This window comes from Sciurus carolinensis, chromosome 16 (assembly GCF_902686445.1).
Source record: "Sciurus carolinensis chromosome 16, mSciCar1.2, whole genome shotgun sequence".
NCBI classification, from domain to species: Eukaryota; Metazoa; Chordata; class Mammalia; order Rodentia; family Sciuridae; genus Sciurus; species Sciurus carolinensis.
The window spans coordinates 32,606,268-32,629,269 of record NC_062228.1 but is presented as its reverse complement, the minus strand read 5'-3'; the positions used below and the strand labels follow the sequence as shown (position 1 = coordinate 32,629,269).

At 49.0% G+C, this 23,002-nt stretch overlaps 1 protein-coding gene across 7 annotated transcripts in view; it reads left to right on the top strand.

The window, feature by feature from the left end:
- The first annotated feature begins 243 nt into the window (after positions 1 to 243).
- Nod2 (nucleotide binding oligomerization domain containing 2) overlaps positions 244 to 23,002 on the top strand; it is a 42,637-nt gene continuing 19,878 nt past the window's right edge. For 4 of the 7 annotated variants that reach the window (XR_007105421.1, XR_007105422.1, XM_047528624.1 and 1 more), the window contains exons 1-3: positions 10,714 to 11,031; positions 12,778 to 13,244; positions 20,193 to 20,298. Coding sequence is in view for 5 of the 7 variants with exons in the window: in XM_047528624.1 (XP_047384580.1) it covers positions 11,007 to 11,031; positions 12,778 to 13,244; positions 20,193 to 20,298 (598 nt within the window). In the remaining 2 variants the exon portion in view is untranslated. Of the gene's footprint in view, positions 322 to 398; positions 495 to 6,937; positions 7,002 to 7,141; positions 7,214 to 10,713; positions 11,032 to 12,777; positions 13,245 to 20,192; positions 20,299 to 23,002 lie in introns of those variants that run through there. The other 3 variants (XM_047528626.1, XM_047528627.1, XM_047528625.1) reach the window with 3 other exon arrangements.

Genomic DNA, 23,002 nt, shown 5'->3' with positions numbered 1-23,002 from the left:
ACTGCAGGGTTTTAAAATTACTGCCACAGGCAGACTGGCCTGCGGGACACCCCTGTGGCTGTGTGGAGACACGGTAGGGAAAGACTGGGGTGCTGGCCCTGTTTCCACACTGCAGGTGCGGGGAGCGCTGGTCGCCTGCTGGCCCTTGCTGTCCTCAGAACGTCAGGTCTGATGTGTGTTGAGATTCATGACGAAGTTGTGGAGAAAATCTAATTTTTCTTCCCAGGAGAAACATTCCTCTCCTTCTTGGGAGATCTGCTTGTTCAGGTGAAGACTGATGAGCCCTTCATTGGAAGCGCACACCTGTCCTGTACTGTAAAGGTCTGTGCCCGGTGCGGTGTGCCTGAGGAGGGCGGGAGGGGTTCAAGTCTGGCCCACGCCTCTGCTTTTTTTTCCAGACGGGCACCTGTGTCTCTGCAGATGAAGAGGGGCCGCCTTCTCCTCAGAAAAGAAGTGCAATGTGGCTTGGCCATGAGACTGTTGGTGATGGAGGGGTGAGGAACCATTTTTTTTCAAAGACAGTGTTTTTGGTTGATGGAACATTTCATTTTGGGGAAGTGGGATATTTGAGTTGGGGGTCAGAACAAAGTTGGGGTTCAGAAAACAAGTGACTCTAGCCATGATGGGGGAAGGGAAGAAGAGCAAGGCGTCATTGGGCGGTGGGGTCCTGGACGGGCAGCTGGATCATGTTGTTGGTGTCTGGTGGCCTTAGTCTGCTCAGGCTGCTGCAACAAACTCCTGCGGACTCCGGCTCATACATTCAACAGATTTATTGCTCATGCTCTGGAGGCTGGGGAAGTCCAAGATCAAGCACTCCCAGATTCAGTCTCTGCTGGGGGCCGCCTTGCTAGGTGGCTGTCTCCCTCATAACTCACGCTGTGAGGGAGTGAGGATCTCTCTTTTACAAGGTCACGAATCCCGTGCATGAGGTTCCACCCTCAAGACCTAATCACAGTCCAAGAGCCCCACCTCCTGATCCCCCGGGGTTAGGATTCCAAGGGATGCGTTTAGCAGGGACACCAATATTCAGACCTTAGCTCTGATCTTGAGCACAACCTGCTCTGGTCACTGCTGAGCTTAGAGTTGGGTTAGGATTCTGGCAAGAGCAGAACTGCCCAGGAGGCCCATTGGGTTCCCTGGGCTTGAGACAGCTCAGTGGAAAGCTGCCTGTCTCAGTGAGTCCCTCCCTCGCACCTTGTCCCTCCTTCAACAAGTCACTGAACAAACAAAGTTGGGTCCACCACTGGGTCAGAGGCTGAGGTCCAGCAATGATAGAGGGGCGCTCTGAGACCGCTGGTGGGAAAACAGGACAAACACAGGGAACAAGAACTGAAATGGAAGATCATCTGGGCCAGTGGATGGCAAAGGACAGGATAGGCAGGGTCCTGTAGGGACTGCAGGGTCTCAGCAGAGCCTTCCTTGGGGGAGGTGGGTGTTGAGGGATGGGTAGGATTCCAGCAAAAGGAGATAGAGAAGGACATGGACTGGACCCCTGGCTCCACCTTAGAAATTGATTAGCCTCTTGGAACCTTGGTTTCTCCATCTTGAAGGCGGGGACAAAGAATAGTACCCAGTCTATAAAGGAGCAGTGAGGACGGAGTCCAGAGCCCCGTGTGTGGTTAGGAGATCACGAAGTGGTAACTTGTGGCCATTGCAGGTGGCTTCGTGCTGACTGCGTGCCAAGTCCTCACACGTGTATCGTTCACGGCAAGACCTAAGTGGATCGTCATCTCCAGCCAACTTTCAGGGAGACTGAGGTCAAGAGAGGCTAAATAACTGGCCAAGAACAGGCAGCTGTTTGGAGGCAGAGCTGGGGTTCACTCAAGTCTGAAGTCCCAGCTGTTTCCACCTGTTGCCACCCACTGGGGCACAGAGTTTGCAAAGGCTCAGAGTCAGGCCCAGCGAGAGCCAGAGGAAGCTGGTGCAGCTGAGGCAGGGTGAGCTGGCGGCGGGAAGGCCGTTCCTGTGCTCGCTCGTCTAGGCCTGGCTGTGCAGGGCACGGGGTCTGCGAGTGGGTGGGCTGCTGAGGGCAGGGACTGCTGAGCAGTAGGGTGCTGGGTGGGCACCTGTGTCCACAGCAGCCGCTGGTGCTGGGCAGTGCCCCTTCCAAAGGCCTGCGGGAGAGTCCCAGCTCCCGAGGGGCAGCCTGCAGGCCGACCTGTTCCTTGCCAGCTCCCCCACGGGAGAATTGTAAATGACCAAACCCGGAGGTTTGTGTGGAAGAAGACAGGCCCAGGCCGCAGGGTCCCTGGGGGCTTTGCGCCTGCTCCTTCTGAGCTCTGCCTGGCTGCTGCCTGCCTCAGAGCACGAGGGACAGAAGCATCACTGTGGCGTCTAGCCTAGGGCCTGCAGACAGAGAGTTTTAAATGGATGCCCCTTAACACATAGAAATAAAAGACTTTATCACTATCTATGCTTATTAGGAAATATGGATTATCTTAAAATAGTTTCGGAAATGCACCTATAATCTGATCATAAATTTTGAAGGGTATTCTTTATATTTTCAGCACAGAGCTATAGATTCTTATTGCAGCGTAGGAGCATACAACAAAAAAAATTTCCTTGCTACTCATTTTTTTTATTGAGATATAATTCACAAACCATAAAACTCACCACTTTAAGGCTCATAATTCAGTGTTTTTATTATATTCATAAGGTTATGTAACCATCACCATTATCTAATTCCAGAATATTTCATCATGCCCAAAAGAAACTCAGTACCTATTAGCAGTCTCTCTCCATTCTCCTCTCCTCCTAGTACCTAGCAACCACGAATCTGCTTTCTGTCTCCATGGACTTGCTTATTCTGGACATTTCATATAAATGGATTCATGTAATACATGGCATTTTGTGTCTGGCTTTTTCTATTTAAGCAAATTTCCTCCACATTGTAGCATGTGTCAGAACTCGGTTCCTTTTTATGGCTGAATAATATTCCATTGTATGGATAGATCACATTTTGTATCCAATCATCAGTTAATAAGAATTTGGATTGGTTCCACTTTTTTGATAGTACTTTTATACACATTTGTGTACAAGCTTTGTGTGCCCATCTGTTTTCAATTCTTGAGCATATACCTAGGTGTGGAATTGCTGGATCCAATTGTAACTCTATATGATGTTTACTATTTTACAGAACCACCCAACTTTTTTCCATTACTTCACCATTTTTCATTCCTGCCAACAATGGACGAGGGTTCAAATTTCTCCACATTCTAACACCTGTTATTTTCTCTCCTTTTAACTGTAGCCCCCTTTGCGAGGGTACAGTGGTATTTCATTGTTGTTTTGATTTGCATTTTCCTTCGGATTAGTGATGGTAGCATTTTTCCATGTGTTTGTTTCCCACTTTTATATCTTCTTTGCAGTAATGTCTATTCAAATCCTGTGCTCATTTAGAAAATTTCAGTAGTCTTTTTTTTTTTTTAATTATTTTAGGGGTCTTTTATAGAGAATATTCTAGATGCAATTTGCAAATATTTTCTCCCATTCTGTTGGTTACCTTTTCTCTTTTCCTTCCTCCCTTCCTTCCTTCCTTCCTCCCTTCCTTCCTCCCTCCCTCCCTCCCTCTCTCTTTCTCTCTCTCTCTCTTTCCTTGTCTGACCCTCCCTTCCCCTCCCCCTCTCTGTCTGTCTTTCTCTGTTTCTCTCTCTCTCTCTCTCTCTCTCTCTCTCTCTCTCTCTCTCTCTCTGTAGTGCTGGGGATTGAACCCAGGGCCTCATGCATGCTCAGCAATATTTTACTACTGAGCTACACCCCCAGCCCTCCCTTTCTTGATAGTATCTTTTGAAACACAAAGTTTGTAACTTTGATAAAGTTCAAATTACCTACTTCTCTCCTTTGGTTGTTTGGGTTTCAGGTGTCAAATCTGAGAATCAGATTCATTGCTTCCAGGCCACACAGATCTGCATCCATGTTTCTTCCAAGATTTTTATATTTTAGCTTTCGTGTTTAGGTCTCCAGTCCAATTTGGATTAATTTTTGTATGGAGTATGAGTAAGAATCCAAATTCATTCTTTTGCATATGGGTATCCAGTTTTCCCAGCACGGTTTGTTGAAAAGACTATTTTTTTCCTTCAAATTGTCTTGTTAAAAAGCAACCTACTTTTAAAATTTAGCCTTGCATTATGGGTGTCTTTCTATAGGAATAAATGTATGGTATAGCATCTTTTAAAAATAAATTTCTATAAAAATATAATATCCATAAAGAAAAATGCAAATATCATGACTGTTAAACTTGACCAATTTCCACAAAGTATTTGCACCCATGTAACCACCATTCAGAGCAAAACTAGCACCCCAGAGTTCCCCTTTGTCCTTGATCCTTGCCACTACCTCCTACCTTGAACTTCCTCACAGTGATAGCTTCTATCCTGGCTCCTACCACTGTCATTTAGCTTCGCCTGCCTCTGAGCTCTATGTAAATGATGTCGTGCAGTGCGCATGGTTTTTGCACCTGGCTTCTTTCACCCAACATTCCATCAAGGCTGCGGTACTGGCGGGATGCGGTGGTTTGTTTGTTGTCGTGGGTCTTTGGATTACAGCATCACTTCTTAGTACATTTACTTCATAAATATTTACTGCATGCCAGGCTCTGTTCCAGGCTCTGGGATGGGGCTGGAAACAAGGAAGGAGATTCCTGTCCCTTGGAGCTCATGTTCTTTGGAGTGAGAGACAGCAAAGACAACAAATCAATAGAATATACAGCATGTCATGTGGAGCTAAGTGCTGAAAAGGAAAACAAGAAGGAAGACCAGAAAGGGGTGGTGGGGTGTGGCAATTGTACACAGAATAGTCAGGAATGCCTCACGGAGAAAATCGTATGTAAACAAAGACCCAAAAGAGGTGAAGGAGGGAGCCTGTAGGTTTCTAAAGGAAGAGCATTCCAGGCAGAGGGAGCAGCAAATGCAAGGACCTGGAGATGGCAGCAGTCTTGGTATATTTCAGGAACAGCCAGGAATCCTGTGGGGCTAGAGGAGCAGCAGTGAGGGGAGAGTCGGGTGCATGGGTCAGGGTTCTCAGGAACAGAACCAGCAGAATGGATGCCTAATTATAAAGAGGATCTGCTTACGGTTCACATGATCAGAAGCCGGATTCTCCCACAGTGGCCATCTCCAGGCTAAAGAGCAAGGAACCAGTCTCTGCTCAGTCTAAGCTGCAGTCTCAAGAGAAGAGGAACCAATGACGCAGCCTCAGTCAGGGACAGAAGGCCTGGGCGCTCCACGGAGCGTCACCAACGTGAGTCCTCACTGAAGGCTAAAGAAACCAGTCCGCAGGTGGTGGCAGGAGCCCCAAAAGCACTGGTTCCAGAGGGACGGAGCTTGCCCATGCTGGCACGCTTTCTCCTTCTGCCTTTTGTCCCACTGGGGCTGCCAGCCTACTGGACATGCTGCCCACGTCAAAGGTAGCCCCCATCCCCATTTTGCTTACCCACATGCCAACCGTCTCTGCAGACACCCTCACAGACGTATCCAGAAGTGTGCTCTGCCAATTTTCTAGGTGTCTCTTAACCCGGTCAATTTGACAACCAAAATGAACCATCCCAGGGGGTCAGAGGGCACTGGGGGTCAAAGAGCAATTGTAAGGATGTTGACTTTGACTTGGAGTAATATAGGAGTCATCAACAACAGTGACATAATTTGACTTAAAAAAGTCACTCTGGCTGCTCTCTTGAAGTAAGGCTGGAGTGGGAACCGTGGGCTAGGAGCTCCTGCCAGAACCCAGGTGAGGGACGGTGATTGGGACCCAGTGGTCATGGTGGATCTGGTAGGAAGTGATTGCATTCTGGAGATATTTTGAAAGTCAAGATGAAAGATTTGCTCCTGGGTTGGGTGTGGGGTACGAGAGGAGATGGGTTTGGTTGAGTTCTCCAGGTTCAGACACTTCTGTCCGTTTTCTTAAGTGGTCTCCATTTACAGTTCTAGTTTTTCACTGAGACAGACAAGATGGTGATGCACATCCTTATAGACACTATACCCAGCCATTCGGGCCTTCTAATGCGGCGTGTGCCCATCTCAGATTGTGTACACCTGAGCAGATACCCGGAGCAGTGTGGGGTAGTAGATCCTGACCTCTGATGTCCAAGGTCTGGGCCAAATCTTGGCCTCAGCAGGTTAGTTGGCCTTTATGTGCCTCTGTTTCTTTACCTATAAATTAGGGATGATGACACTCAATAAGTGGGATTAACTGAGTTAATGCATGTAAAATAACTGATGATATGTAGTAAGCTCTATATCAATATCCATTATTTTATTTTTCTTTTGAATAGACTTCACATTTTTAAAAACCTCAAATAAAAGCGTTTTTTTAAAGAATAGTTGGGCTGGGGATATAGCTCAGTTGGTAGAGTGCCTGCCTTGCATGCACAAACCCTGGGTTCAATCCTCAGCACCGCAAAAAAAAAAAAAAAAACAAAAAACAAAAAAACAGTCATATTAACTCATATTAACACCTGAAATGTAAAACGTTCGTCATTTGCTTGGAAGAATAAGAATCATAAAATAACTTTCATGTATACCAAACCATGCTCTTAAATTCTATTAGGTGTGGTTGCAGAGCCCAGTAGACTAGACTGTGATAGAGAGGTAGGTGTTTAGGCCCCATTAGTTCAAAACTTGAGCCCTCTCTCTTCAACTTAAACAGAAGGACCGACAGAAAATGAGAAAAGAGAAACTTCTTAAAAGACCGGTCCACTCTGACCCAGCATGTCATCGGGAACCTCACAGTAGGCTAAGATGACTAAGACTTACTGGTCCCTCAGTGAACGCATCCTTTCCTACTGACCTATGACTTTCTTAACTTCGTTTGCACTGGGCAGGGCCGAGTGTGCGCGTGTGTCTCTGGGCGGGGCGGGGTGGCGCTTGCTGCCAGGACTCTGCGGTTCCCTCTTGACTGAAATGTGGCCCAGCAAGTGGGACACACTTGGCCAGGGAACGCATACGGGGTCGCGCAGTCCTGCAGGCACCAGACTCTTCTGGATCCGCGGATTCACGCAGTCCCAGGTGAGGACCGGTCCGCTCACCTGGGGTCTGCACCGGTGAGAAGGAGGCGTGGCTTCGCGGTGGAGCGGGGCTGGAGTGGGCGGGAAGGAGGCGGGGCCTACGGGAGGGGCGGGCCCGGGGGCGGGGCGAATGCTCGACCTGCCCGAGCCCGCGCTGCCTGCTGCAGTCTCGTCCCGCGTGGGGCCGAGGATCCGGGTGCCAGTCGCTGGGCGGTGAGTGCTCGTTCAGGTCCCGGGAAGGCGGTCAGATAGTGGTCGCCGAGGGCCCCGCCCCCGGGACCCGGACACCTGGCTCCGAGGCCACGCTGGCCACCAGACTTGGGAGGGGTTGCCTCGGTTTCCCCTGGGGGCCTCTCGCAGTGTGGATGGGAGGTAGAAGGAGCGGGGGCATCTCGAGGTTGGGAGCCCCCGGCAGGCTGTTGTTACAGAGGATGAGGGAGTTTGGGGGTATGGCAGAATTGCCAGAGCCCCCAGTGGTCTCTGAGACTTGGGGAGAGGCTGTGCCTTGGGGCCGGTGGGGGCTGTGGAGGGAGAACCTGTCCCGGAGTGAGGAGGCTGTGCTTGCTTTCTCTCTGCGAGCCTCAGTTTCCCCATCTTCACCATGCCAGCGAGGGACAGTTCACCTGGATGGTCGCTGCCCCTCCTTGCTGCCCTATAAGTCTTACCCGAGTCGCCTTCTTCTCCTTTCCTCTTGGCGAGTGCGAAGGCATGGTTCAGATCCCATCCTGCCCAGACAGGCCCCACACCAGGCCTGCTGAGTCGGTGGAGCAGCCATCTGGTCCTGCCTGTGTTCAGGCAAACCAGAGCTCTCCCACTCCGCTCTCTTGGGGTGTGTCTTCCTCAGTTGGATGAGCGGGGAGGGTGGACCCCAGCTCTCAGTTTGATCTGACTTCCCTGGTTCTTTTGTGGGCTCTTTCTCTGGGCTCTTTCCCTGGCTCCCTGCCTGTTTCCCCATGGACCGTGACCTGGTCTCCTTCTGGGTCCTTGTTCTACAGGGGAAAAACTGGCCTGCCACCCCTCCCCTGGGCCCTTAGTGAGGACCAGGTTGCTATCCCCACTGGCTCTGTTGTCCTGTCTCCATCTCTCTGTTATGACACTGCCAGACCTCCTGGTTGGTTGGTGGCTCAAGCCCCCTTTTCCTCTCTGCTTATTGAGATCTGAGTCTGAAAGTGCCCCATCTAGCCACCTCTCTCCCACCTGGTCAGAATCCCTCTGCAGCATAGGCCTAGTGACCCTGAGTGTGCTTCTTATGAGGTGGCAGTTCAGCATCTTGCAGCTCATTTCATTTAGCTAAGTCTGTGACTTGCGTATTTCACTGCCATGGTTCCTTTTGGAGCCATACAGAGCAAGTCCATTCATTCCAACAACCTTTATCAATGCTCCGAGTGAGACATGGGAGACTGGCAATGGAAAAATCAGACAGCCCTCCCTGCCCTCATGGAGTACACATTCTAGAAAGAAACACCAGCCATGAAGTAAGTAAATACATGGCATCTCAGGTGGTGAGAAGTGCTACGGAGACAAATAAAACAGGCAAGGATGGGGAGTGCAATTTTGTATAGCATAGTCAGGGAAGTCCTCTCGAGAGGGTGACCTCTGAGCAAAGTCTTGAGGTGAAGGATGAGTCAGGTGACTATTTTGGGGAGTGAGAAGAGTGCCCACTGAGCTGGTGCAAATGCCCCGAGGCAGGAGTATGACAGGCAGGAGCAGACCTGGCTTGTTCTAGGAAGAAGGAGGCCAGTGTGGCTGGAGCAAGGGTGGGGGAGGAAAGGGAGTGGAATTAGGAGGAAGTGTGTGCAGAAAGGTAGGGGGCGGGAGCTAGGTGTTCGCTGCATGGGTCACTGAAGGTCACTGTACGGGCTTTGTTCTTCACTCTGAGAATGGTGGGAGCCACCACAGGACTCTGAGCAGTTTCAGCTAGCTGTGAGGCTGACAGCAGACCGAAGGGCATGAGGGCGCAAGGGGGGCAGTGAAGGGGGACCACTATTGTCATTCTGGGGGAGACACCAGCATAGGAATGTCAGATTTGACTAATATTTTGAAAACCGGGTTGCTAGGATTTGGAATGCAAGAGAAAGGTAGAGTCAAGGAGGACTCTGAAGTTTTTGCCTGAGCACCTAGAAATGTGGGACTTCCATCCCTGCGATGGGAGCTGTTTAGGGGGATGTTCAGGGGTTTGGTTTTGTGCTGCCCAGCTTGAGATGCCCCCAGGCATCCATGCAATGTCAAGTAGGACTTGGGAAAAGTTTTAGGGGGAGAGTTGGGGCTGGTGATGACATTTTAGATATTGTCACCATAAAGTGAGAGCAGGTTAGGCTGACTTAGGGAGGGAGGGAGATGAAGGAGAGATCTAGAGCTCTGGGACCACAGGACCAGGAACCAGTCGAAGAGACAGAAAGATCATCCAGTGAGATGGGGACAGTTGGAGTCTGGTGCCCTGGATGGCCACGAGGGGGGTGCTTCAAGGAGGAGGGAGAGCTGTTGGGACAGATACCTTTGGCAGAGCAGGCAAGGTAAGTCTGAGAACTGTGTCATGGGAGATCACTGGTGACCTTGGTCAAAGTGGCCTCTCTGGGTTGGAAGGGCAAGCGGAAGGCAAGAGCAGGGAGGATCTGGGGACCACTGTTTGGCAATAGGCAAGGGGAGCAATGGGATCGGAGCTGAAAGTGGACAGCAGCCCAAAGTGTGCTTTATTCTCACCAAGGAGGGTTAGTCCCCTTGAGCCCCAGGGGGAGCTGGTCTCTGGGGAAGAGCAGATCCCCATGGCAGGGGAAGGAGGAATGGATGTAATGCCCCAGGGGAGGCTTGGCCCCGCCTAGGACCCAGGCCCTGCTAGCTGGGCCTCCTTGGGCCTCCCTTTCTTTCTGTCTGCAGGGGGCAGAGGCTAAGATTCTAAGTCACCTGGTTGTGACTTAGAGAAGCCAGCCTGGCTGCGATGTCAGGAAAGAAGGAGGTATCAGGGTGCAAGCCTGAGCTTGCAGGTAAGGGGGGGGGCACATGGGTCACCCCTTTAGCCTCTGTTTCAGCAAAGAGGTGCCCCTTTCTTTGTTTTGGCCTCACCTTGGGGAGGACAGTAGTGACTCCTGACCTTTAATAAGTAAAGTAGAGAAGACAAGGCAATAGAGATAGACTGATGTAGTTGATCTGATGAGGAGAAGTCTGACCAGGTGATAAAGGATCAAGTGGTAGGATTTTAGGGATAGTTTTTATGAAATAAGTGACAAGTGAACATCTACTTGTTTTTTTCCCCCTCTCCCTCCCGCTCCCTCCCAGTTTAAATGGAAGCAGGAATAACTTAAGTTAGACATAATGAATAACTTCCTGAGCTTATGAACTTCCTGAGCTGCCTCATGAGGACAGCACCAAGGTCAGGTCTTCTTTTCCAGGTATTTAAGAAGAGCTAGAGCAATGCCTGCTGAGAGGCAGGGGACTGACTGGATTGGTCCTTGGGGACTGTCCTAGCTCTGAGGTTTCCACAAGAAGATTGGCACAGATGGGGTTTTCCCACTGTTGGTAGGAGGACAAATCACCAGGCCTCATGGCTTGGGCCTGCCTCTCCCTCCCTGAGTCCCTTACGTCACTAACCTGGGTGTGTATGGCTTCAGCATCCGGCAGGCAGCCCGGGCCTTGGCGAGTTTGGGAAGGGCCTGCTCCTTGCAGCGCCTCTCCCTGAGGATGGGCACATCTACTGGGTGTCTCGTGTCTCCAGAGTCTCCTGCCTTTCCGTGAGGGCCATGGTGGATGCAAGAGACTTTGTGCCAGACCTGCCAAGAATCACCAGGCTCTGGACTGCTGGTTAGCGAGCTTGGCCTCCAGCCCATCCTTTCAGGGTTTCCCCTGAAGGTGGAGTCTGTGGACGGATCCAGGACTGCCAGTCCGGTGTGACCTGGCTTTTGCCTCCCTGCTCCAGGGGCACCCACAGAAGGGCTGGCCTGTCTGGTCCCCCTGCCTAATGGGCTTTGCGGGGAGGGTGGGCTGGTCTGTCCAGATGAGAAGGAAATAGCGGATGTCCCTCCCTGGGCGTCCTCTAGGTAAGAGGAGCGGGCACTGCCTGGTCTCAGTCTGATTTTCACCCTTCTTTATTTCTTGGATGCACCCTTGCTTGCCAGGCCTGGGGGCAGAGGAGGGTGCTGAACCCATTTCTGGGCTGTTCTCAGAGGGTGGGGGTGCTGTTATTTCCCAGGTTGGGGGGCTGCATCCTGGGATAGTGTCTCTGCAGCTGAGACCACCCCAGGTCCCAGCCTAGAGCTCCATGGCCTCTTGCTACCCTCCCCTCCCTTGGTCCCTGGTTCCCCTACTTGTTGGTATCTCAGAGAGAACACCTGCTTGACCCAGGAGAACTCTCTTAGTTCCTGGTTTATAGTGGCCTGTGCAGTAGGGATGCCATCTCTCCCAAGCTGCCAGACACACAGGTCCAGGTCCCCTTGCTGCCTCAGTTTCCCCGTCTGGCCAGTACAAGTCCAGCCTGCATGTGGGCAGAGATCTCTCCCTTTGTGTGACTGTCTTATGAAGGCAGGTGCAGAGTGTTCCAGTCCCTCCCCCTCCTTGGAGGTTTGATTGATGACCATTCCCAGGTTCCTCTGCGGGACCCAGTGCCCTGCCAAGCCAGGAAGAGGAGACCCAGGCTTTGCTGTGGGCTCAGCAGGGAGCCACCAGCAGGAAAGAGGCAAAACCGCCAGGCACCTGGTGGCTGTGCCTGTGAGTGTCTCCGCTTCATCTGTAAAAAGGAAGCCTGCGTTCCTCTTCATTTTCCGGGCCTTTCATCCTTTCACTTTCGTTTTCCCTGGGTGCTGCACCAGCCCTTGTCCCTGACCCTGTGACTGTCACAGAAGTGACCACGCTGAGAGATTTTCTCTGCTACTCAGGGACCATCCCAGGGCTTGAAGCTCCTGGAGGTCACTTCCCCTCAAATTCCCAGAACCCAGAGTCTGCGGCTGAGCCCAGAGTAAGCCATTGACGACAGCATCCGTGGCAGGGCCAGCCTGGGATGCGTGGTGGTGAGGGCGGTGGGGCGCCTGGGTGTGTGGGGGCGTGTGCGTGTGTGCGCGTGTGAGCAGTGCACACCAACAGGGTCAAACGCTCCAGCTCTGAAACAACTTAGTTTGCACCACGGTTTTCCACCTCACCTAGCCTGGGACCTCGGTAGCCACATCTGCGTCTCCCAATTGGGTGGCAGTGGGTTACGCACACAGGGTGCACGCAGGGCCCTGGTGGGGAGTTAAAGGCATGCCTCCTGAAGGCGCACTGCTTGGCTTCAGGTCCCAGCTGTGCCTTGTACAGCAGGTTGGACCCTGCGTGCCTCAGTTTCTTCCTCTGTAAAATGGGGCTGATGGCAACCCCTATTTCAGAGTGGCAGGCAGGGTTAAATGAATTCACACGTCAAATAGAGTGATGCCCGCACCTCCCAGGCGCCTGATAAATATTAGCCATTTTTGAAGCTGCTTGGCCGGCATCCAACCATTGCGGAAAGGCCCTCTCGCCCGGCCTCAGAGAGAGACCCTCAGGAGACACTGCTCCTCATATTAGCTCCAGCCTTTTTGAACCTCTGAAGCCAGGGATCAAGCATGGCTATAGGAGCCAGGGGTTCTTGATTATTGACTGCTTCAAACTTTCTGGGGGTCTCGGTTTGCAGTGTGTGAAGTGGAGAGCAGCCTGGATGGCATAGTGCCGGGGTAGTACCAAGGCTGATGAGGTTGTGGGGTGGGCTGGCCTGCCCCACCCTCACCTGGCTTCTGGAGAAGTCTGTACTGAGCCTCTCTTCTGTCTTTTCTCTCTAGGTTGTGAGATGTGCTCCCAGGAGGCTCTCCAGGCACAGAGGAGTCAGCTGGTGAGGCTGCTGGCCTCAGGGTCCCTGGAGGGCTTCGAGAGCATCTTGGACTGGCTGCTGTCCTGGCAAGTCCTCTCCTGGGAGGACTACGAGAGCCTCAGCCTCCCAGGCCAGCCTATTTCCCGCTTGGCCAGATGCCTGCTGGACACCGTGTGGAAGAAGGGTGCTTGGGGCTGTGAGAAGCTGGTCGCCGCTCTCCAGGAGGCCCAGGCCAGCAGTCAGTCCCCTGAGCCACGTGGTGACTGGGACCCCCACTCACTCCACCCAGCCCGAGAACTGCAGAGTCACCGACCCGCCATCGTCAGGAGACTCTACAACCACGTGGAGGCTGTGCTGGACCTGGTGCAGGAGCTGGGTTTCGTCAGCAAGTATGAGTGTGATGACATCAGACTGCCCATTTTCACGTCCTCCCAGAGGGTGAGGCTCCGGCTGGGGTCAGCATTCACAGGAAAGGCACTTAGTCATCAAGGCTGACTGTGCCTGGAAAGTCAGTCTGTGGGTAACATGTTCCATGGGATTCCCCCTAAAAAGCAGTCAGGCGAGTAGAGCTGCTCTGGTTATTGGCAGCACAGCGTAGCTGGTGAGGGAAGTGGGGTTGGCAGCTGGGCTTGGATTCCAGTGCCAGATGATTCAGGGTCAAGGTCAGCTCCAGGTGCTTCAGGCTTCTGTGTGGCTCTCCTGCCTCGGTTTCCTCATCTGTACAACACTCTGAATAGTTCCATACTTACCCTCTGTGATTTGGGGGAGAATTTAATGAGTTAAATTGTGTACCGCTCGGAACTACATCTGGCACATAGGAAGCACACATTAGCGTCACCATCGACTGCTGTTATTTCTGTTATAAGCGATGTTCTATACTTGTACATGCTTAGTGCTGTCTTTTAAATTAACAGCTTGACAGAGCATAACCCTGCACTATATTAAGTCTGTATTAATAATTAAAATAGCACACTACGGACTAATATATCCCTGTAGGATTTCTAATATGAAATTATGTTAGATCACAGACATTTGGAGCTGAGATATAACTGCCCCTAAAAATGCAGTGATTCAACAGAGACCACAAGGATGGAAAAGCGTCTGTGGGTATTTTTGAAACGCTGTTTTATTTTCCTCAAACAGTGATCGCCAGGCCTCCTGTGAGGCAGATGGAAAAGAACCATTAACATTCCACTTCATAGAATAGGAAATTAAGGCCCAGGAAAGTGGTTTGGATACCAGTAGTTGAGGAGCAAGCCCCCGTTGGACCACAGCCTTGACCATTCATTCACCACTAATTCATTTATTCGTTTATTCAGTCAGACGCTATTAGGAGCTTACCACATGCCAGGCTGTCTCTTGAGGTTTATATTCAGGATACAGGGTACTTAGGGTAAGTACTCTATAAACACTTGCTGCTAAAATAAACAAATTGCTGAATGAATGAATGAATTACTGAATGAATGAATGAACTGGAATTCAATTGGAGTTTTAGGATGGCCTGAATTGGGGGAGTTTATAGTTTTTATTTTTGCTTGTTTTTATACATATGTTTGATGTTTAAGTGAACCTAGGTAAGCCTAGGTTGAAGATTATGAAATTAACTACTCCATTTTTAAGTTGGCTCAAGTTGGCGAAGTATTTACAGAAGTAGACACATTATGGTCCTCTCTAACTAGTGCAGATGAGTCCTACAGTTATACCGAGTGCCTACCTGTTCTAGTCTCTTGTTTTATTGCGGGGATAGAAGTGGCCCACCAGGAAGTTATGAGTTAGTGTCTTGTTTGATTTAGTGTTCAGCAATCTGGATGCTCTGAGGGATTTGGAGAGGGTAGCTGAGACGCCTAGGACCCAGATAGAGGAAGTATTTGGATTGCTGAAGAAAATAAAGTGGTATAACTTATGGTTCAAAGAAGAAATTGTAATGGAAATCAGAAAGTATTTGGGATCCAAAAATAATGAGAATATTATCTTTCTCAAACTTTATGAGATGCAGCTAAAGCAGAACATAGAGGGAAAGTGACAACCTTAAAATGCTTCAATTGGGCAAGAAGATGGGCTGGATTTTAATGAACTAAGAATCCATCTTGAGGAAGGACTAAGTAGACAGCAAAAGCCAAGGCCGAGAGTGGGGCCTGAGCTGAGGGCACGGAAGGAGAGAGCTGGGGGCTGTGGAGATGGCAAAGGTCTGCACAGCCTGAGCTCTAGCCTTTTAGAATCCACCTTTCTCTGAGTTTCCTTCGAGCTCTGGCAGTCTGTGATCTCTGCTTTGGTGGCCTTCCCGCAGTGGCTGAATTTCTGACTCAGTACTGGTGACAACTGTGTCCAATCAACATGGTCTCCCAGGTAACCTTTTAATTTCCTACATAGAGGTGTTATCACTGATCATGAGATCAGGTTGGCGACTGTAAAGTGCTGTGAAATGAAATAAAATGCAAGTTAAAGAACTAAATCTATAAAATGCCCATTGTTACTGTTTGCTGAGCAGGGACCTACTACGTGCCCCATGCTGTACTCAACCTTTTCGCTGTACTCTCTCATTTAAGCATCACTATGTCCTTCCAAAGGTGCAGTGTGACTACTGTCTTCCTTGACGATGTAGAAATTGTCCAAATCACCCATCTAGGAAGGGGTCAGCTAGAATTTGAATCCAGGTCTGTTCTTCTCCAAAGCTTGTGTTCTTCTTTCTCTGTCATAAAATGTGAGGGCTTCATGTGGTTTTGTTCAGTTGGGAATAACAGTTGTTAGGAAACCTGAGACTGGTAACACCAGCTGTGATATCAACTGTCCCTGTGACTCATGCAACTGCTAAAGTTAATGGGACTGAGGTGTCAGACTGAGCTCGGAATTGCTTGCTCCTGTCACAATATTAACTTAAACATTTTAAATTGGGAAACGTACCATGCCTACAGAATAGTGGGTAAATTTCCTATGTGTGGGATAAATACGTTCCCATCTCCCAGATAAAGAAATAGAATGGTACCAGCACCCAGACCCTTCTTCAGCTGCAACTACCAGAGGCACATCTGGCCTGATGTCGTGTGAATCATGCTTTTGCTTTTCTTTATGTTCTAGCACCTCTTAAGCTAAACCCTTCTATGATGTATTGTTTTCTTTTGAAAAACTGAATAGTAAGCCAAACATAGTTGTGTAAGGAAAGGGCAATATGGCCCTTTCTTAGATAAATGTTCCCAGGTCAGAGAAGCTTACCAGGGTCTTGTGGACATGGTCTGGTTTTGACTTCCATGGGAGTTTATAAGGGACTCTGGAAGGTTGGTGGATGAGGTCAGTCTGGAGGAACTGGTAGCACTGGTGTAAGACAGGAGTTGGATGTCCAGTGGAAATATGGTCAGAGGACGTGGGCTTCTCTGTTCATTCAGTTGTGAGCTCATGAAAGGCTATTCTAGCTCCCAGGGATAGGTCAAGATAAGCACTTCTGTGGGGTGAAATGAATGTCCTCAGCTCACTTAGGCAGCAGGGGTTGAGAAGGAATGATACTAGTTCATGGTGAAGACAAGTCACATGTAGGAAGGATTAGGACAAGGCTCACCTGGAAACCTAGTAGGTAACTACCCTCAAATCTGAGTCAATGCACCATTCCATCTAAACAGGTGCCCTCTGTTGAGCACACAACGGTCATCCTGATATTTACCTTTCTGTGTTGGGTTTCCTGCATCTTGAATACTATGTCTTTTTTCTTTTATTATTTATTCCATTTTGATAGATCATGTATCTTCTAGTTAATTCATTAGATGAGTGTGTGAGAATTAAGTTTTCTAAGTGTTGTCTATCATTTCTCTCATATTTTATTGACAGTTAAACTGGGTTTAAAATTCTATGTTGGCCATTCTTTTCCTTTGGAATTTTGATGTCATTATTCCATTATCTTCTCTTCCCAGTGTTGCCGCTAAGAACTCTAAAACTATTATATATATAAGGGACTGGGGCTAAAGCTCAGTTGGTAGAGTGTTTGCCTTACAAGCACAAGGCCCTGGGTTCAATCCCTAGCACTGCAAAAAAATAAAAGGAAAAGAAAAACCATTACATATAGCTTTCTGGAAGTCTGTCAGATTTTCTTTTGGTTCTCAACATTCTGAAATTTCACATTTATGTGCCTTGGGTGCTGGACACCCAAAAGGCCCTTTGAATGCAGAAGCTCATATGTATGTTCTGGGAAATTTACTTGATAAGTTTATTCCAGTTTATTTTCTCTCTTCTCTCTTTATGGAATTATAATTACTTGAATGTTAGAATTTCTTCACTACTCTTTAATTTTCTTCTGTTTTCTATTTCTATGTTTTTTGCTCTCTTTTATATATGATATTCTGTATTGTAAACTCTTAAAATTTTTCATTTTGCTATCATACTTTTAATTTGCAAGGGCAATTTTGACTGTTCCCTTATTATAGCATTTTGCTCTTGTTTTATGAATACAATCTTTCTTTGACTTAAAGATCATAATGATAGTTTTTTGTTTTGTTTTGTTGTGTTTGCTTGGGTGGGTTAGGTTGTTTTCTTCACATGCATATACTTTTCTATCCAACAAGTTGCTTTTCCCTTCCCCACTGGCTTGTCTATCTCCCATATTAAACATTTTCTTTAGGCATTTGATAGTCCTTGGTTGTCTTTCTTGTTATTGAAATAGTAGACTTTAAAACTCAATGAGTGTGCAGGGGAAATTTGTCTGCTATGCATTCCACTGAGACATTTTGGGAAATGGCAGATATCTATCTATCTATCTATCTATCTATCTATCTATCTATCTATCATCTATCTATATCTGCAGACTTGCCTTCTTGAATTGATCAAGTTCCTTGACTAGGCCACAGACCTCCACCTGGGGATAAAGTTCTGGTAACCAGAGACTTGGGAGCCCAGTGACTGAGAGGACTTGGCAGTGGTGCTGGTCAGAAAAAATTTCAGTGTTCAGCATTTGTTTTGCACCTGGTCATTAAACCCTGTGTTTGGTTATGACATCCATTTTAATTGTTCCTGGTGTCTCTCAATTCAGGGATCCTCTCTCTCTCTCTCTTTGGTACTGGGGATTGAACTCAGGGGCGCTTAACATCCCCAACCCTTTTTAAATATTTTATTTAGAGACAGGGTCTCACTGAGTTGCTTAGGGCCTCACTAAATTGCTGAGGCTGGCTTTGAACTCGTGATCCTCCTGCCTCAGCCTCCGGAGCCACTGGGATTACAGGCGTGCACCACCGTGCCCAGCCAGGGATCCTCTCTTTTTCTGGATCCTTCCCAGAATATAAATATGCAGACTTTGCTGCGGCAGGCAGGGATATTTGCTAGTGGCTTGGAGCGGGCAAGGGAATCTGGAGATCTGTTACATGGACCATCTTGACTCTGTCCTTTGTCATTTCCTTCAGTTTCAGAGGTACCAGATGATGATAGTCTCAGGGCCCCTGTGAGAGTCTAGTGTGTACCTATGCGCTTCTTGACTTCCCTGTTTTCGGTTAGGCTTTGGCTTTCAGGCATCGTCTAAGTCCACCCCTGTTCATTGAGCGCTGGGAGGAGCCAGGTACTGTTCTAGGGGCTGGGGACACGTCAGTGAAAAAGCATCCTGGAGATGCTCGCGCTCCAGTGGGGAGAGGGACGATTAGCCGAAGGAAGTGGGTTACAGAGTGTGCCAGAAAGTGCTAAGGGCTGTGCAGGGTCCGCGAGGCGTCCTGGGCGTGGAGAGTGTAGGGAGGGCAGGGATCCAGTGATCTCAGGTTTAAATAGAGTCGTCGCGAGTTCTCACTGGGAAGAGGGGATTTGGGCAAAGACCTGGAGGAGGGGAGGGACTTGGCCATGGCGTAGGTGGGAAAGGGCACCGCAGGCAGAGGCCCAGAGGTAGGAGCGTGCCGGGGATGCTCAGGGAACAGGAGGCCAGTGCTGAGTGGGGTGGACAAGGCAAGAGGAGGAAGAGGTGAGGTCAGGGCTGCAGCCGGGAGCCCGATGGTCATGGACAGGGACTTGGGTCTGTTTTGTGCCTTGAAGGTTACCACTGGACTCAGGGGTCAGTGGGCTGTTTAACTGCAGTAGCGTGAGGATCTTTGGTTTGTAAAGGATTATACGCTGACTGTGGTATTGAGACTGGACCGTGGAGACAGGGACACAGAAGGGAGGCCATTTTGGCAGGCTCTGCAGTTTTCTAGCTGAGCCATTATGGTTCTCGGAGCAGGATGTGCTAGAGGAGGTGAGGGGAATGGTGGGGTCCTACACTGTAGATGAGGGCTGGGGTGGCCACTGAGAGCTGGAGACACATGGGACATCCTGTAAGGGCACCATACACCCCAGATTTTAGAGACAATATGGAGCAAAGAATGCTACATTATCATGCTCTTTTTTTATATTAATTGCATGTTGAAACGGTAATCTTTTGGATATCTTGTGTTAAATGGAATACAGAGTGAAAACTAACTTCATCTTTTTAAACATGAAAGAATGTGGCTGTTAGAAGATTTGAAATCTCACCCGTGGCTCACATTGTATCTTGCTTTCTATTTCTGTTGGACAGTGCTCTGGATATACTTTGAAGATGGGGCCCAAAGGATTTCTGGTAGATTGCAGCTTCAAGGGCGACTCCAAAACTTTGGGGCTAAGCACCTGGAAATGGAGTTGACCTCAGCTGAGACGAGGAATGCTGTGGGCTTGGCATTCGGGGGCGGGTGTATTTGAGTGGAGACGGCAATGGGTGATCCATGCGCCAGGCCCAGGTGGAGGGACAAGTTCAGGCTAGAGACGAAAGTGTGGGGTCAGGAACAGAGATCAGGTTCAAGCACTGAAGCCATGGGACTTGAAATCACTTCTCTTTCAAGTCATGGACAGCTTCTGGGATCTTCTTCCTTACCTTTGTATGTTTATTTTTTAGGTATTCACTCCTTTAGTAGGTTTTGAGAAGGAGCGGGATTTGATGAGTGCATTTCACCATCCTGTGGTCATTTGGTTGTTTCTCAGGCCTTTTATTGTGATGGAAGAGAGGTACCTATGATACTGTCACTCATGTTGAGTATCCTATATCTTAAATGCTTGGACCAGAAGTGTTTTTTTTTTTCTTTCAGATTTTGGAGTATTTGCCTAATTAATATACCTAATGAGATACCTTGGGGATGAGGCCCAAATCTAAACATGAAATTCATTTATGTTTCATATATACCTTATAAACATAGCCTGAAGATAATTTTATACAATATTTCAAATAATTCTGTGCATGCAACAGTTTCATGGTGTGGATTGTCTACTTGTGAAATCATGTTGATGTTCAAAAAGTTTTGGATTTTGGAGCATTTCAGATTTCAGGTTTTCAGATCAGGGATGCTCAACTTGGTGGAAACCTTCCCACACCCCTCCTCAGCCCTTCTGGAAAAATAATGGCTTTTCTTTCTTCCACAGGCAAGAAGGCTGCTCGATCTTGCCACAGTGAAGGCAAATGGATTGGCTACTTTCCTTCTACGGCACATTCTGGAATTACCTGTCCCCTTGTCCCTGCCTTTAGAGGGTATGTGTGTGTTCTTCTCAATTCATCAGAAAGGAAAAGGAAGTCAGTGTAGCTCATGGTTAAGAGCAGAACATTCATTCAACCTTTTAGTCACATGAGCCTCCCGTAAGACTCAGTTTCCTCATTTTAAAGCTAACATGACCGCCTGACCCATCAGGCTGTGGGGAGAATGAAAAGATGAAGAGATCAACCTTCTCCCTCAGCTTTCATTGCTTCCTGTGCTGCAGAGTGCTTCCTGGAGCCGCCACGAAGCAAGGGCTAACCACAGGTGTTCCTTACGGTCCCAGCTCTTGTCTGCACCAAGAAGATCCAGATGCACTTTTAAGGATGGGGCAGGAATTTCTGGATTTCTGAAATGTAGCTACTCATGATCAGAAACTCAGGAACCGAGTGGATTTAGAGAACATGGCACCCTCGGTGCCCAAGCTCACCGGCCCCACTTAGGGGTGGGAGAGGCTTATCCACACAGCAGGAAGACACCAGGCACCCTGTGGGTCCTGTACAGACAGTATCTGTAAAGTGGGGGTTTTCTCCACCTTACAGATGTGGAAACTGGGCAGGGAGGTTTGTGGCAAGGCCAGGAAGATGGGTCCGACTGCAAACCATCCTCACCTACACTTTCTTGAGGGGAGAAGGAATCTTCAGTTGTAAAGAAGAGATGCAAGCCGGGCGCTTTCTGAGTCTTGTTTTAGCATCTTTGAAAGGGAAAGCTCATCAGCACCGAAGGCCCTGGAGCTGTGTGCCTGGTGCTGACAGATGGGTTTCCCACCCTGGTCCTGCGAGCCTGAGGGCAGGATGGCTGGAGGCCTGTGCTTGGCATGTGGGTGTGTGTCATCTCCTTCAAGAGCAGGATAGAGACATCAATTCACAGTACCCAGCTGGCCCTTCGTTAACGTTTGTTGATATCATTATGCATAGCTGGCTAGGCAGGCACTGGGGACACCGCCATGGTGCCAGGTGCTGCTGAAGGTGACAAGTGATGTGTTTATTTTATCTTTAAAATGAGATCATTTTTTAGGGATGAATTTGGTATCATTAACAATGACTATGAACCTGCAGTGGAAGTCAGAGTTTCAGAATGGAGAATCTCTATCTTCTGGTATCTATCTAGTGCTCCTGATATATCCAGAAGGCAGAAAGAGCAAAGATAATCATCTGCTCTGGGAACAAAAGGGGCCACACAGACTGGGCATGGTGACATGTGTCTGTAGTCCCACTACTCAGGAGACTGAGGCAGGAGGATCCCTTAGCCTAGGAGTTTGAGTCCAGCCTAGGCAGCGTAGCAAGACTCCATCTCAAAAATAACCAAAAAATAGAAAGTGATGACATAGACCAGAGCATCCGTTTTGTATGACTGCAACTTTGGTGAGCTAAGAGCTCTCTGCGAACCTTACTTGTCAGCCCGAGTTGAGAACAAATGGGCCACTGTTTGCTTGGGGGCAGTGAAAGCTTTATGATGTGAACCTGCTGATGTCCTGCCAGCCTAGGACTCTGGACCAGCACTTCTCCATTTCCCGAAAGAGGAACTGAACCCTGACACAGGAAGTGGTTTGTACACACAGGAACCAGGATGACAAAGGAAAAACATCAGTCCTCTGGAAGTACCCCGGACATGAGAACTCTTCCTGCAGAGGGGACAAAGGGAGGATGGGGACCTGCAGGCAGAATTAGAGGGTCTTTTCTGAGTGTTCAACCTGGGAACCCTGGTGACCCTGAGGCCCTCAGGGTCAGGCCCACCCAGATTGTGCAGGTTCATCGCATCACATCCTCCAAGCCCCTTTACCATGGAAGGTAACATAGTCACAGGTTCCAGGGGTCAGTCAGGACGTGGGCATCTTTGGGATGCCATTGCTGTGCCTCCTGACCTCTGTGATAATGGTGAATACAGTTTTGGATTGTTTACCAAGTGCCAGATATTCTTCTAATCTTCATTTTATCTCATTGCTCCTGAAACAATCCTTCAAGATATGAATTGTTTCCATTTCTATAGATCAGAAAACCAAGGCCCAGTCAGGCTTCCTCAAATGAATGGTGGATGCAAGTTTTTCTAAAAAATATATTTAGTTATAGATGGACACAGACCTTTATTTTATTTTATTTTTTTAAATGTGGTGCTGAGGGTCGAACCCAGTGCCTCATACGTGTATGCAAGTGCTCTACCACTGAGCCACAACTCCAGGCCCTGGATGTAAGGTTTTAAACTCAGGTGTGTGTCTGACTTCAGAATCCTAAGCCCTTAGATCCTGTTTCCGTGTAGGAAGAGGCAACTGAAGCTGAGTGGTGAGGGGACCTGTCTAAAGCCACCCAGTCAACATGGTGGGAACAACATGAGACCATGGGTCTTGTGACCCCCGCCCAGGACTCCTCCTAATCCCCACAGTCCGCTGGTGTCAGTAGTAGTCATGGCACTGGCTGGCGTCTTTGGAGCATTTACTGTGTGTGGGATGTTGTACTTAGCACGTGACATGCATTATCTCAGTTGATCCACGTTAAAGTTCCCTAAGGTAGCGATCACCAGCCTTCCCACTTCACAGGGGAGTAGAGGAAACAGGTTTAGGGGGCTTCCGTGGCTATCTTCAGAGCCCACAGCTTGCGAGTGGAGGAGCCAGGATGGACGCCCACCGGCCCGTCTCTCCTGTCAGTCAGTGACTTCACATTCCTCCACGCAGCCCACTCGGGTCTGGTCCCACCTGGACCACAGTCC